The following is a 16,785-nucleotide window of genomic DNA, read 5'->3' on the forward strand; positions in this document are numbered from 1 at the left end:
AAAGCCCGCACTTTATTTAATTTTGAAATCATGAATGTGGCAAAAACATTAACTAGACTTTCTGTCTTCCCAGGGCCTTGTCCCAGAAAACCCGAAGCCATGGTGTGAGGGACAGAACAGGAGGTGGGCAGAAAGGCAACAGAGCTGAGTAGAAGTTGCCCGAGACTGCATGAGGCCTGTTTTTCTCCATTCCCTCCTACACATAAAACGTTGAAAGAAAATGCTAATTTGGTCAATGTGACCAATTTGCCCTTATCCTCTCATCACTGGTCCCCACACCCTCTGGCCCTGCTAACTCCCCATTAACCTCTGCCCCTCCCCTTTCCTTCCTCCCTTTCGGTCTCCACCCACCCACTGGTTGACTACTCTTTCCCCTCTCTGCTCCAGTATTTACTTTTCTATATTTTTCGAATAAAACATCTCAACAAAGGCCAACATCCACTTCACAGAGAGAGGCAGAACGGCTGTCCATCCAGGCAAAAGAGTCATATGTGAATCACACCTACTGTGTAAGCCTGTGCTCTGCACTTTATGTGTCTGATTTCCTTCTCTTTAACCTCAAAAGGAAAGGAATTACCACTCCCATTTTCAGAGGCAGAAAGCGAAGTTTAGGGTCGGTAAATCACTTTACTGAAGATGTCCGGCTGCATGGGAACCGGGTCTGCCCAGCTTCCCAACTCAGGTAGTTTAGTCCCTTTGTCCTTGGCCCAACTGAGGCCGCCCCACCCATCATGTCCAAGCCCCTCAGAGGAGCCCCAGTGCAAGGCACGAGGGCGGCACAACAACAGGCCCCCTGGGAAGCCTCATCTCGGGGATAAGCAAACCAAGAACCATCTCCGTCCAGGCTCTCAAATCTCTGTTCCTGCATCAAGTCATACCCCGTGGGCTCCGGTCTGGACCACATTAATAAACTCTGGGGGGTGCCCATAGGAATACTGAACTCAAGTCAGTGAAAGCAATTTTTTGAAGGGACTATAGGTCCCAAAAGTCAAGAACTATCAAAATTCAAAAGTAAAATTAATGTAAACTATACTTTCAATTCATAAATATAATAAATGGCAAAGAGAACTTTTGAGTAATTTTAAAAAGGAAGAGGGTCAGATACAAGGATAATAAACTGCAAAAAGAAAAAAAATATTGGTTGCTTGATGATGTAAAAATTAATCATTTAAAGAATTCAGGCCTCTAAGCCTGGTTGGGTCCTGAAGATAGAGTAAGTAGTAGTCTCATTCTATCCTAATGAAGCAACCCTTTCAGCTTCAATTCAGCAATCACCAGATGTGTAAGGGCAAGAATGACAGTATAAATGAAAGCCACTCACTTGAGTGTATCACATCTTACAACATTTGATTACTATTATTCACCATGCACATACATTCCCACACCTCACCTTGTTCCAAAAATGGAGAAACCATGTGATTCTATCTCTTGTGGCTTATTTGGCAGAATAGGCTGTTCTTTGCGAGGAAATTTTATATAAAGTTCCTTGTGTTTCGGCTTATACTGAATATTAAATATGTATTAAAGTTACTAGGGTGATAGAGTCAAAAGAACTCTGTAAACACAGTATGTTTTTACTTCAGAAGAGTCTGGTTACAAAGGTGAAAATGTTTATTTGCCTATGGCCGTGCAAATATAAAGACTTTAAAATTTGAGAACAGGAAAAAAGAAGCATGTATTGTTTCTTAAAGATTTTATACCTATAGAATCCTAATAAAATGAGGTAAGAAGGACATCTTTGGTAATCACGAACATACAATAAAACTTTTTAAAACAACCAATTTTGTAGAATAAAGTCCACATAATGGTTTAGATTCAGAGAACACACTTGATAACCTACAGTCTGTAGCTCACAATCCCTAATTTCCTAATTCTTTTAATTCTTTTGTAGGCTGACATATGTGCGTGGATATTGGTCTGTACCAATCAAGCAGCATTAGGGACACTGGCAAGCTGCCAGCGCTTTGGGTTCAGATGACCTCTGACACACAACAAAACCTATCTGAACCAAAGAGAAGAGTGAACTTTGGAAACTGCCTTTAATACTTTCTTTTTTCTTTCTAGGAAGATAAAGGGAGACCCGTGCTAAAACATCTAACAGAAGCTGCTAAACAGACAAGCCAAGCCGCTCTATCCAGGGCAGAAGGAGAGGGAAGTGGCACTTAGAGAAACTAGGGAGGCGTGAGCCACCCACCCGAAGCCGGGTTCTGAACTGTATGAGTGCTTCTGACAGCACCACAGGTAACACGGTACTCAGAAGAGTATTTTCAAAGAATAGATCTCTTGCTTTCAAGTATTTTTCCCAAATAGCGTCTTGTTTTTAACTTTAGAGTAATTGTAAACCCAGTGTTATAAACTGCCACTTAAGCTATGGGGTGGGGGGAGTAACTGGTGAGGAGCACAGCATTTATCATCATCCTTGCTGCCACCCACTGTGGCCACTATGACTGTGTTAAGGGAACAGGGTCACTATTGTCAATGACTGTGTTAATGGAACAGGGTCACTTATGTCAAGGGGTTTTAAAGGTGGAGCTGGGAGGCCACGAAGGAGACGGGCCTTCCGTATGTCCTCAGGTCCTCACTGCATGGGGCCAAGAACTTGTGAACTGGGCCAAGAGACAAGTATCCCAAGGACTCAGCCCAAACCCCTGCAGCTTGCCAGTGAGACTTTGCTGGGTGACAGTCTTAGGAACCAATTATATTCAGCCCAGCCTTTGGTTTTCTGCCATCAACACCCATCGAAATTCTTTGTATGCAACATATACAACCATGCCCTTTTGATTCAAAAACCCTGGATTTTGTTCCCTGGGAGGCACTATTTGGGCTGCTGCCCAAATCTGTGTTCATAGAATTGTAATCCTGAGACCCCAAATAAATGCTTTTGTTTTTATTTCAGCTCGGCCTCTTTCTTCGGTTGACACCTAGTACTTCACAGCACTTTATGAGCACTAAACTCTGGGGACAATTCCTAAATCAGCTGTTTGAAACTTAAGAACACCTCTGACCCTGGGGTTTTCCTGCTTCCTCATACTGGCAGGGACCAGGTTTCCAGGGGTGATGAGTCTTTACTCCGGCTGCATCTGGGCTTCCTTGAACTAGACCATAAATAATCATCTAAAGACAAAACTAAGCACTTAGAAATATCACATTTTTAAAAAGATCTGAAACGTATGTCATAAAACAAAAAAACTCAGAGGACCCATGCGGACACCCATTTTTATTTAAAGATGTCTCGCTGCAGACAATAGGTAGCTTTTATGATTTTCACAAATGTCAATATAACTAAATACAATAAAGGCCCAGAAAATAGGATTTCTAAGGCTCCCTTCAGCCCCGTTCCTTATCTTTCCTTGTAATCCTGCTCCTCTTCTTAACTTCCCTATTTCTCTTCCTGGCATCACTACTTTCTGTCACCAAATTTAAAACGTGGAAGGTAACTCTAGACTCCTCAGGAGAGCCACTCCTCACCAAGTCTGGCCACTCTACTTGGCAGGTATCTCAAGTTCACCTGCTTACTTTCCAAAGCCACCCTCATGCCTAGATGACCTGGTCTACTCCAGCAGCCCTCTCATCTCTGCACTCAGCCAACAGGAAGAAGCTTCTGGAAGCCCTGGTCCCGGGGGCCAGGCTGCACATCAGTGAGGGATACTTCCAAGAGCCCGCAGTTAAATTTCTGTGGCTCACCTCCTGTCTGCAAAATGGGGATAATGTATTTACCTCAAAATCTCCTATGAGCTTTAAATGGATATAATGAATATAAACATGAAGCATCATGCCTGGCACATGGTAAGCCCTCAAAATGTTATTTTTACCATGATTCAGATGTCACTCTTCGGTTTCAGACCTTCAATAGCTGTCGCTGTCCACAGAACAAAAAAAAAAATTCTAGCAGGCACGCTACTTATTGCAGCATAACAAACACTGGCTTTAAGTCAAGGCAAAAAATGAACTCATCTGGCTCTTCTTATTAGCTGTGCAATCCTGAAATTCACTTAACTTCCCGGGGTCTCAGTTTTCAAAGGTTATCACATGGGGATAATACCCCTTTGGGGAAGTTAATAGCTGTACTAGGTTGAATAGTATCCCCCCAAAATTCACATCCACCTACAGTCTGTGACTGTGACCTTAACTGGAAATAGTCTTTGCACATACAATTGGTTTAGGTGAGGTCATACTGGATTAGGATAGGCCCTAAATCCAGAATGACTAGTGTCCTTAAAAGAAGAGGAGAACATCAGGTGAAGATGGAGGCAGAGACTGGAGTGGCAAGTCCACAGGCCAAGAACAGCAAGGATGGCCGGCAGCCCCCCGAGGCTGGAAGGGGCTTGGGAGGATCTCCCCTAGACGCTTTATACGGAGCGTGGCTGTGCCGACACCTTCATTTCGAACTTCTAGCCTCCAGCACAGTAAGAGAAGAAATTTGGTTTTTAAGCCACCCAGCTTGTGGTAATTTGTTACAGCAGCCCCAGGGACCTAATACAATAGCTAATACTTAACGCTGCGAAGTATCTGGTACGCAAAATGATGACTCCATGTTATACACAGTATATATACACTGCGAAACTGCTACGGTTTACACAGGGAAGCTGGCGGGAACTGCACGCCCCCTGGCCGTAGAGGGCACATCATCAGGCCCGCTCCTAAGTGGAATCGGACACGGTGTATGTAGCTGCCACACGGTAAGGACGCTCAAGCAGAGCGATGGCCATCACTCCTCATACTCCAGCTCCCAAACCTGCTTGCCCTCCAAGTCAAGGGTAAACAAACACTTTCCTTACAGCTCAGATAGTAAATATTTGAAGTTTTGCATGTCAAGGCAAAACCGAGGCTTTTATACCCAGGAAAAATGTAGTAATTCAGAAATGTAAAAGCCACTCTTAGCTCAAGTGCTGTGAACAGGCACATGGGTGGGTTTGGCCTGCAGACCCCTGCTCTATCTCCCAGTATCTCTGTTGGTAACTCCAGTCTCTAGTTCGATGGTCATTTTATTCTCCTCCCTGTCCCTTACCTCACTCCTGTAGGCAAATACCTCTTCTGTCTTCCTCCTCCCCAACCCCACAGACACCGCCTCAGTTTAGGATTTCATGTCTTGCCTGAGTAACTGCAAGAGCCTCCTATCTCACCTCACCCCGAGCCTCCCTTTACATCTGCCACTAGGACCTGTCCATCTAAAGTGCAGGCCTGAGCATGTCAATACCCTGTTTGATCTTCCATGATGCTGCCCTCCATCCCCTGCAGCAGCAGCTGTAAACCCAGTGGCACATCAAAATCCCGTGAGGAGCTCTTTCAAGAACACCAACGTATAGGCCACATGTCCCTAACATTCTGATTAGATAGAGGGGGGTGGCCCAACCTACAGCTGTAACCACTCGAGAGCTGAATCAGAAAAGCAGCCAGGATTTAATCCCTGATTTTTATACATGATTGATTCCCTCTGCCCAGAATGCCTTCCCCCATTCTGCCTGCCTAGACTTGCAATTTTTTTTCAAAAATCTTCTCAGAGTAAGACTGGGAGAAGCCACCCCTGAACTCTCTCCTCTCCCCATAGCTGATTACCCCCACTCTGGCCTATTTCACACCACGGCACATGCCCATGACTGCATGGACCACGCTGTATGGTGACAGCTACTCGCTTGTCAGCTGGTCTCACTGACCTGAGCACGGGGCATGCAGTGCACCAGCTATTATATGCTCATCCTAAAGCATTTCCAAGATCAAGAATGCACTTTCTGGGACGCCTGGGTGGCTCAGTCATTGGGCGTCTGCCTTCGGCTCGGGTCATGATCCCATCGAGCCCCACATCGGGCTCCCTGCTCAGTGGGAGGCCTGCTTCTCCCACTCCCACTCCCCCTGCTTGTGCTCCCTCTCTCGCTGTCTCTGTCAAATAAATAAAATCTTAAAAAAAAAAAAAATGCACTTTATATTTTCCTCTAAAAAGTCAAAATATGACCATCTTTCAGAGGCAAAAAAACAAATGCTACCCACCCAAGCCCCTAACACAGTTGACAGTGACTCTCCATCCTCTGGACTCCCACACACTCTTACCAGAGGCACCAAGTTAAATCGACCTCCAATCTCCCAATTCTCTGTATAGACATCCTACTTCCGTTACAGAACTGAACCTTCCATGAGGGCAGGCACCTACCGCTCAACACCTAAGCTCAGTGCTTTGTGTATCCAAGTCATTCAAGAAGGTGAAATGTACTCTCTCTAGATCTTGTGCTTGGAATTCAGCAAAAGGGACTCCAATAAAAGATTATCATGAAAGTTTACCAAAGAGGAAAAAAGTGTATATACGCAAGTTTCAACATCAAGAATCAATATAGGGGCGCCTGGGTGGCTCAGTTGGTTAAGTGACTGCCTTCGGCTCAGGTCATGATCCTGGAGTCCCGGGATCGAGTCCCGCATCGGGCTCCCTGCTCGGCAGGGAGTCTGCTTCTCCCTCTGACCCTCCTCCCTCTCATGCTCTCTGTCTCAAATAAATAAATAAAATCTTTAAAAAAAAAAAAATAATCAATATAAAGTAAAATCATGAGTTACATAACATTAATTTTTCTGGCACATAAAATAAAACATTTTTAAACTTCCTCCCTTCTCCCCAATAAGTTTTGGAAAGTTACTTCATAGATATGTAAGTTTAAGACTTTTAAATCACTTTCACATTAATTAATGACTTCACCTATAAAATATATCCAGATCCTATCTTCATTGCCTATACTCTTTTATAAACTCTGGTATCCATCATATGAACAGAAAAGCACATTCTACAATAGAAGATATCTATTTCAAAATCAACAAGTACTCCATCGAGTGCCTACTTTTCTCATTCAACAGGCATTCCTTAAGCATTAACTGTGCACATTGCACATACAAAACAGTGGAGCTACATACTAGAGGAACATAAAAACATGACCCCCACACACTACCCAATAACCGAACAATGTACACTGTTTGGCACACCAGTGAGCATTCTACCAGCCATGACTACTTGGAAAGGACAGGGCTCCAAGTAGAAAACTCTGAGGAGGGAACTAGATCTAAGGCTTGACTGTCTGTGCATGTGTTGGGTGGGGGAGATGTCAACAGAATGCAGGAGCCCATCAATCTGAAAGGATGAAACTCAAGTCCTGATTCCCATTCCCACCTCTCTTCCACTCACAGCCTTCCTCATTTCAGTGGACGGAGACTCCATTTGTATTGCTGGTCAAGCCAAAAACTGCAGAGTTCCCCTTGATGACTCCTCTTCCTCTCGCATGCCCCATCTGATTCCCACCTGACGATTCTACCTTTAAAATATATCCAGACTGGGATTCCCTCCTCGCCATCTCCATTGTACCCACTCTAGTCCACACGTGCATGGTCTCTCACCTGGATTATTGGGGTAGTTTCCTACTGGCTCTCTGCTCCTACCTTTGGGACCCTACCTCCTCTCCATTCTATTGTCAACAGAGCAACTAGAGTAAGTCTGTTCAAAGGTCCAGATAGATGTCATTCCTTGGCTCAAAAGCTTGTCATGGCTCCCATCTCACTAGGACTTTTACTCTAGGTCTTGACAATGACCTACAAAGCCCTACTAATTGGACCTTCCAAGACCTCATCTCCTGCTCAGATCCTCTTAGCTCCAATCACCTGGCCTTCCACTGCCTGGCAGCACACACCCACCCTAGCACCTCTGCTCTCGCTCTCTCCTCTGCCTGAAAGCCTCTCCCCGCAGACACCGGTTTAGCTAACTCCCTCACCTCCTCCACACTTCCACTTAAATCTCACCTTCTTAACGAGACCTACGGTGATCATCCCTTTTCATACTTCATTCTGTCTCCCCATGCCCACTTGTCCTGCTCCACATTTATGTTTTCCCCTACCACATACGTGATAATGTACTCATTGTGTTTCTCGCTGTGTCTCCGCCCTGCTCGAATGTAAGCTCCACGAGGGCGGTGATCTTTGTTTTGACCACTGATGCAACCCGAGCATCTTTAATAGTGCCCAACCAAAATGGGCACTTACATATTTGTTGAATAAAATCAGATTTATCTCTCAGAGGATCCACTGAATAAATCTAATGATCTTGGGTCTCCTCCCTAACTGCTGTCTCCCTCCCTGTCAAATAATACAAAGAATTTCTTTATCAGAAAAGTCCAATTATAGTGAGAGATTAAAAAAAAATCTAAGAAAAGGAGTAAAAATGACAAGTGAAGTTAACACTCATTCACACTCAAGTTTAATCAAGCTACAAACACAAGATTAACAATGCATGACTGTTTTCGGAGAGGAGACAGTATTTAGAGTTCAAAGTGAAGCACACTTTGTAGGAGGGAAAGCCCATCGCAATTTCTCTTTCTGGTGGCTCTCCTGGTGACAGCCCTCCTTTGGCTCAGAGGGAACTTCTCCAGCTGTCCGGCGCGCCTCAGCTTCCGGACACCGGGGAGCTCTCACCAGCGGCAGGAGGCCGGGTACCGTCAGCACTTTGACGATCACAGCACCTGGCGGGGTAAGCCCGCAATGCATGTTTGCTGATCTGAACCAAAAGTTCATGAATTTTCTTTCACATCAACTTGCCAGGTGCCAGTATCAACTGATAAAGGATGTTCATGCTCCCAGATGATAAAAATCACACAAGCAGATAGCAGGCTATTGAAACCAGCCTGAAACAATGTCTAAATGTTCATCGTATACTTTCCTATTTTATTTTCAATGTATGGATGTTGCTATTTTTTTTAAAAGTCAATCAACAAATGATACCTAGGAGATCATGAATCTCATATTTACAGATGAGGAAACTGAAGCTCAGAAATGTCAAAGTGATTTGTGCAGGGATACAAGTAATTTAGAGGAAGGGAACAGCTAGCTGACAAGCCCTTAATGTGAACAACACACCAGTGACTCTAAATAACACTGGCATTTATTTCTGCTACCATACTTCTGGTGTGCAGTACACACCAGCTGTGTTAAAATACAATATTTAACTGCTATACCAACCAATGACTTATTGGGTTTTTATACTTTTGCCTGCAGTTCTGGTGGCAGCAGGCTACCAGGATGGAAGATAAGATTACTGGAATTGTCTTTTAAAGAAGAGTGCTTCCTATTTTCAAATTATCTTTCTACTTTTCAAAATCAAGCATTTAGTGAGTAACTACTGAGAACCACAAGATTTAATCCTCAATGTGACCTTCTGAGGAAGCGTACCCACTTCACCAACAAAGAACCTGAGACTTGCCAAGGCTAAAATAACTTGCCCAAAGCTCCTCTCACAGCCGAACAGTGGTCCCCAGATTCCAGCGTGGCCCACAGTGAGGAGACTCTGAACATGGGGCTCTTGGTTTACCATGAACCCCCTTTGTTTGTGGGGCTAAGCTCCCTTGTCAGACCCAGGCCAGCCCCATCTCTTCTGCATCACCTTGGGAGGGCTCTCAGTGACCTGGCACCTGGCTTCTCTGCCACGAGTCCAAGAACTCAGTGAGGACCAGAGTCCTGCCCATCCCCCTCCACATGGGAATCTAGCCTGTGCTAAGTGAAGGGCGACAGATGGGACAGGTCCTCTGAGTACAGTCTCTCCAAACAAGAGCTAAGCATTACTGTGCCATTTTATTTGTGATAATCATTTAGTTTGTGGTATCACAAAGTTTCATAAATAGATGGCAAATTAAATCGAACTTCATATTAAACTTTGATTTTAAAACACTTTGAGACAATAAAGCAGTACCTTTTTTTCAGCCTGAAGAAAAAGAACATAATTTAAAGGAATTGTCAGGTTTATAAGGGAATTGATACCTTCTCACAGAACTTCTTCTTTGTTTGGGTTCTGCCTTCCTGTTTGGAAATCCTAAGATGACCAGACAGGAACCTGTGGGATGACATTTCCCAATACAGAGGGAAATCCAACTGAGCCCAAGAGTTATCTGAAGAACATGAGTGGGAGCGTAGGTACCTGCCTCCTTTTGATTCTGCTGTGATCAGTCTAACAGGCTATGATTCCCCAGTGTGATTTCCAGAAGGACTCCTAGCTCAAAAAAGAAGTCTGAGAAACCAATGACAGTGTGATATGAGCAGTATCCCCACCTAGCTTCGTGATCAAGACCTTCTGTGGCTGGTCACATTGACGTTTTACCAAAAGAACTCAGTCATCTCTTTCAAAAGCCCCAAAGGTAAACCTCCTTTTCATTAAGAAAATACAGATAGGGACAAAGGTTACAGCTAGAACTGAAGTCTCCTTAAAAAACAGCTGGAGGTGGAAGTAGGGGAAAGGAGAAACGGATTCAGTTAAAATGGAGCTAAAACAAAACAGAACAAAAAATGAACGACCTCAATTTCTAGCCCAGAAGTTTCAAAATAAGGATGAGTTTGTAAACAGCCCACTTATTAGACCTTTTCTCTGTATTCCTGGCACCACCCTCTCAGGTCTATTTTTAGTCACAGGAGAATGGGGAGCAGACAGGGAAGGGCTAACTGTGGCCCGGTCTTACCTTAGAGGCCCTTGCCAGGACTCTAGCTATCTTTAATTAATGTCTGAGGGACATAAGACGGACCCTGCATGTGGTAAAAGGAAGCACAATGGTGAAACTGTACCCCGGAGAACTGACAAGCCCATGACTGGTGTACCATTCCTGAGGTCCCAGGGCTGTGTTTTGTTGAAAAGAAGCCTCCATCTGGAACGTTTACAGAAGGCAATGTGGACACCCTGCATATTTAATTTAGGAGTACAGAAAACAGGACTGCCGGTCTGTTTGTTTACCTAGTTCTGCCACCCTGCTTCACAGACTCACGCTACATTTTATCAACAAATCACTTTTCCTGTACCTTGTACCTTTTCTCAGGAATAAAGAAATTTCCTTTTAAGTGACTCCCTCCTGCTATCCAGTCCACATTCCTAAATAAAGATGAAACCAACATTTCTCATCACCCCACATTTACAGTCTTTCCCTTTCACGATACCCCCGGGAAATAAGCCTAATGCTTTTAAACCACAACAACTCACTGCCATCCAGATTAAGCTTTATTAAATATTAGAGATTAATCATATCTTTGGAAACAGAACCGAATAAGCTAAGAAACTGATAGTGAAATCGATTCTATATACTACCCCAAACTGGCCACCATCAGCATTCTAAAGGCATACCCCAGGCAAGGATGATAAATGGGAGGAGATAAAACGCTACCATTTCAAAAAAAGAAAATCAGACCACAGGGTTACAAAGCTCGGCAGTGACAGACATGTGACTAGTCAGGAATCAACGAGCCGCCTGTGAACAAAGAATTTAAGGGACTCCTGTTAAGACAGAGCAAAGTATGAATAAAATTCAAACAGCTTCTGAATTCCCATCTACTATACTTCAGACTACAGCAAACTGCCTTCTTCCTACACTCAACTCCATTAACCAAAATAGGTCTGTTTATCTAAGACTCCATGAGTTGATGAAAAAAATTAGAATTCCAGAATTCTCTTTTCGCTAAAGAAACCATATGGCTTTCTTTGCTTCTGCAGAAAGTACTTACACTAAAACCATTATTAAGTTTAAGCGATGGTTTTAGTACTAAGTATAGTCAGAAAAATGCCAGTCGACCACATTTAAGGGCATTTGAGTTTTCCACCCTCATTCTGGAGCTGGTTCCTCACCAGTCTCAGATGTCCATTCTGAAACCAGTTGTATTTTCTGAATGAACGATGAAGGCAGGATGCAAAGCAGATGAACATCCTCACACCGCAGCAATATTACTCACTGGGTGAGTGCCTGGGATGTTCTGTAGAGAGGGGTCTGGCAGGGCCTGCTTCCCCTCCCGGTTTTTATTACTTAAGCCCATGCGGAAAGGAGGGGATGCCATGAGATGACCAAGTGACAAGAAGACTATCTGGAGAGTATGTGCAAAGATTATCAACTGCTGGAGAAACCTGAAAGGACTGAAAGACTATGGCAGCACAGCACCATCCCATAGAACCCTCAGCAGTGACGAAATGGTCTCTATCTGTTGTCCAACTGGTAGCCACTAGCTACAAAGCACATGAAATACAGCTAGTGTGAATAAGGAACTGGATTACATTATTTTACTTTAATTAACTTATATTTAAATAGTCAGATGTGGCTCACAGACCCAGCACCGAAAAGCACAGGTTTAGAACACTGGAAAAGCTGACCACAGCAGTCTCCCGGATAAGAAAAAAGCTCAGAGGAGACTAATGTTCCTGTCCTTTCCCCTAGGAATTAAGGGGGAAAAAACTTAATTAACTCCCCTTCTTAACTGTGTTAGTCATTGAAAAGCACATTCTAATCATTTCTGTCTCATCTGAATGTGGACCTAACATCTGATTAGAACACATCAAACGTAGAAGTACTAAAACTGTTTTTTCTCTTCCTGTAAACAATGACAACTTAAGAGTTGAAATAATTATTTTGAATTTTTAAATTTCTCCCTAAACTGAAATGTAAACTTTGAACCAAATACTTAAAAGATAGCTTAAGCTGCTTAAAGATTTTTTAACGTTTTTTTCTTCTTTTTATTCTCCTCTCAGAAGTCACAGTAAAATCTTTCATGTGATTACACTTTGAGACCTTAGAGGAAAAAAACAACCTGTCAACAAAATCCCCAAGTGCTCAGACTAAAAAAGATTCATTCCAATAGCAACTGTGTAGTTAAGTTGGGGGGGCGGGGGGAGCTGCTCTTCACAACCACAAGTTCTGAATATTTAGAACATGTTCAAAAAGCTTTAGCACAACTTATGAAATTTGTCTCATCTGTATTCCTAAAAATCGCCAACACTAGCATCCTTGATAAAAACTGGTTGCAAGCAAATGCTTTTATCCTTATGCGTTGCACACTATAGCTTTAAATGGCAAGTACATTCTAAAGACGTCATCTAGGGACACTCACTCCCTGTACATTATATACCAAGGCTACAGCAGAAAGAAACTATACTTAATATTAACTGATTTTCTTTCTGAACTTCCTAAAGATTATGTTTAGTGCCCTTGAATCTGTTTAAACAACATAAAATGGTACTGGTTTTAATGAAGTTTTTCAAATCCCAAGAAACTGAATACAATTTTAGTTCTAGGATTTAAAAAAAAAAAAAAAAGCAAACTACACAGTTTAATAAACTACAAAAACTACTGCTGTAAACTCAAAATCAACCTTAGAACAAACACCATACCTTTTCTAATAAATAGTTCCAATAGCAGGACACTTGACAAAGCTGTGTGTGGTCTGAGTGACGGTAAAGTCAGTGAATGAACTGAGGCCACCCTGTAGTAGCCAGTCACCTGTCTCTCTCTGCCTGCAGAGGTCTGTCCTTGTCTCCACCCTTTCTACTTTTACCAACCATTTGCATAAACTCACAAAATACATAAAAAGGCAGCATGGTTCCAGGTTGATATAACACATGGTATTTAAATTTAAGGTCTTGCATTAAAGTCTCAAAGAGTCAGTCCCACTGGCACCAGCCAAAAAGTCAAGGAGTCACGGCAATTTACACACAAAAAGGCATGAGGAATGTAGATGCAGGTTCAGTATGGTTGCTCAAACAGCTATTGAATCTCAGGCTGCATTTACAAAATGTAAATTGCCAAAAAAGTTACTATTTTCTACCAAAATTAGTAATGCAGATGCTTCGGGATACTGCATTTTAGCAGGGCCAACAACACATTCAAGGCTTTGGAAGGACCCCCCCTTTGGGGAGTAAGAAGACTAGTCACACACTTGAAAGGGGGAGGAAAGCAGCAGAGGGAAGGGAAGGAAGCAAGACTGCTGTCTCCCAAAGTGTAAAGGGCTAACGTGTGGATGAGGAATAGACTTACTTTGTGTGGTTCCAGGGAACAGAATGACAAACGAGAGAGGCAAATTTTAGTTCAGTGCAAGGAAGACTATGTCAAAGTTCAGGGTTGTTCATAATTGGACCGGCCCCTCTAGAAAGGCAGTGAGCACCTCCTTATTGAAGGCCAAACCTCATGACTCAAAAGACGTTTCCATCATCACAGAAGTTAGATTAGGTAACTCCCTCCCTCCCCCCGCCACATCCGCCACACTGAACAGGAGACATTCACAGGCAAGACCACCTCCCTAAAGTCCTTCGCCTCCCCGTCCTCTCACTCCAGGCTTTACTGCTCTAATTTATTTTCTAAGAAAAAAAAAAAAATCTGCAAAGGTTAGTGCTTTAACAAAAGTTAGGGACACTAACAACTAATAATGAAACAAGCTGACAGTTGGGCAGCTAACTACTGGAATACCAGAAGCAATGCCCTCAGACATAATACTCAGATTTTGTGCATTCTTTGTAGTTCCCCTACATCATTTTCCTAAATAATACTCTTTAAATTCAGTGGGTTAATAGACTCCAAACTCAAAATGACTGAGATTAAAGAGATTATTTTTCTTAAAACTTCTTGAAATTAGAGTGAGCCTTTTACCTCATTCTACAAAGGTTGCAAGCAAGAAGCCTATGCAGGACATTCCTAAACTGCCCTGGCTAGAACCTCAGAGAATTGATTCTAATTCCTCAACCAAACCAGGGATTGAGAGGTGTGGAAGGTAGAAGCGGACTTACCTTTACTTGCAGATATCCGTCCTTCCCCATTATTTCCGTGCTTCCTTAAACCCATCACTAAGTGACCCCACAGTGTTCAAATGGATGCCTAACAGGGTTTGGGTCCTCTTCTAATTCTACCCTAGGCACAAGATTACAGATCCCAGAAGCTCATCACCCAACTATTCAAACTCTAAAATGATAGCACTGTCCTAAGAAGTACTCTCAGAACTTTCTCTGAGGAGTACCCACTCCCTGTCTGGAAATACTTTACGGAGGCAGCTACCGGCCCGCAATCCATCATATACTCAGAAAAACAGGCCAGCTGTCCACTTGATTGGACAAGAAATCCCTGCTTGATTCCCAACCTCTCCGGCACTAGTCTGAAACAGATTATGGTATTTCTGTCCGAATCATCCCTTTCAGCCTCAACAACATATTCCAGACCATCTGCTCTAATGGCCAGGCTTTACCTTTCTGAACGTGAATGATGTCGGGGAAGTTGGCCAGGTGCCCCTGATACAGCGCTAACAGGTCCATGACGGGGTCCAGGTCCTGCCTGGGCTGCTCGGCAAAGAGCTCGCCGATGGCGTCGTAGGCATCTCCGGTGAAGGCGATGGCCTGGTTCAGGCCGGCCGAGAAGGCCTGCTGGTCCAGCTCAAAGGCCTGGCTGAGGCCGCGGAAGGACTGGCCCACCTTCTGATACTCCTTCTTGAAGCCCGTCACCTGCTTGCGCGCGAACTCGTTGGCCGTGTGGTTGAGCTGCAGCGCGCTGTCGTCCATCTTCTTGGTGAAGCACTTGAAGCCGTCGATCTTGCTCTCCACCTCCTGCAGGTCGAGGGCGGCGGCGGGGGGCGTGCTCAGGGTCAGGAAGAAGTTGGCGCCCACCATCTCATCTTTCTCGGCCTTCCGCTTGCCCTGTTTCCAGGCCTTCTCGTCCGTGCTGCTGGGGCAGGTCAGGAAGTGCTGGAAGACGTCGCACTGCGCCAGCACCGGGTGGCTGGCCATGTGGTTCATCCACCAGATCAGGCCCTTCCTGCGTTTGGAGATGAAGTCCTCCTCGAAGCGGCCAGTGGCCTGTTTCTCGGGCAGGTGGGGCACCGAGATGACGGGGAACTTCTCGGCCAGGCGCGCGTACAGCCAGTCGAAGTGCTTGTAGCGCCGGTGTACCGGCACCTGCGTGTGCGTGGGGACCAGCTTGTAGGAGATGTAGCTCTTCATGCCCTTGAACTTGGTCTGTTTGGTGGGATCGTCGATGGTGCACTGGAAGGGGTAAGGGTTCTCCTGCCATTCGGGGCCGTAGGGCCCCAGCACCACGCACAACTTGTCCCCATCCTTCACGAAGCCAGACGCTTCACCCAGCACGAAGGCCTCGCCGCCCGACTTGACGAAGGTGGAGAAGCGGTTGAGGTTGCGGCTTACGGTGGCCGAGCTCTTGGCCCCCGACGGGTGGTGCTGCGCGGGCGCCGAGCCGCCGCGGGAGCCCAGCGACAGGTCGGAGCGCGTGGACAGACGGTAGCGGCCGGCCGCGCCGCCCGCGGACGAGGAGCCGTCGAGGTCCGGGTACGCGCCGCTGCCCAGCGCGCCCGGCTCATCGGCCACCGTGGAGCTGTCGTCCCACTCGTCGTCCCAGTCATCGTCGCTGCCCTGGCTGGCCTGGTAGCCGCCGCCGTAGAGCTGCTGAGGCGACGGCTGCAGGGCGCCCCCGCCGTATGGGAAGCCCGCGGCCGGCGGCTGGAAGGTGCTCGGCGGAGGCGCCTGCTGCGGTTGCAGCAAGGGCTGGAAGGCATCGGGCGGCGGCTTGAAGGAGGCGGGCGGCGCGGCGGGCAGGGGCTCGAAGCCGCCAGGCGGGACGTTGGCGTAGCGAGCCGGGGCTCCCGGGCCGCAGTCGCCCGCCGGGCCGGACTCGGGGGCGCGAATCACCTGCACGTACGAGGCCGGGAAGAGGCCACGGTCGCCACGGCTGTTGACCCCCTCGAGCCAGCCCTCGATGTCCTGTTCGCTGCACAGGCTCAGCACCTCGTGCTCCCGCAGCGAGATCTCGCCCGGGTTCTCCGACCTAAAGTCGTACAGCGCCCGGGCGCGCAGCGCCATGGTCCCGGCTCCCCGGCGGGCGGCCCCCGACTCCCTACGCCGCGAGCCCGGGGCCCGCCCGAGGGGTCCGCGGTGTCGCCCGCGCCCCGGCTCGCGGAACGGAGCCCAAAAGACAGCGCACAGCCCCGCGCCCCGGCCCGCCGGTCGCGCCCTCCGCGCCGCTCGGCTCGCAGCGC

General features: G+C 46.0%; 1 protein-coding gene across 3 annotated transcripts in view; it reads right to left on the reverse strand.

Annotated features, from left to right (window-relative positions):
- The window catches only part of SNX18 (sorting nexin 18), a 50,545-nt gene extending 33,762 nt beyond the window's left edge, over positions 1-16,783 (reverse strand). For 2 of the 3 annotated variants that reach the window (XM_064596700.1, XM_045903433.3), the window contains exon 1: positions 14,989-16,783. In XM_064596700.1, coding sequence (XP_064452770.1) covers positions 14,989-16,609 — 1,621 coding nt within the window. In that variant the 5' untranslated portion in view covers positions 16,610-16,783. The remainder of the gene's footprint in view (positions 1-14,988) is intronic. The other variant, XM_045903423.3, reaches the window with a different exon arrangement.
- Between the last annotated feature and the right edge of the window lie 2 nt (positions 16,784-16,785).

This window comes from Mirounga angustirostris, unplaced genomic scaffold (genome assembly GCF_029215605.1).
Source record: "Mirounga angustirostris isolate CCGP_5_RB_7025 unplaced genomic scaffold, mMirAng1.0.hap1 SCAF_7, whole genome shotgun sequence".
NCBI classification, from domain to species: domain Eukaryota; kingdom Metazoa; phylum Chordata; class Mammalia; order Carnivora; family Phocidae; genus Mirounga; species Mirounga angustirostris.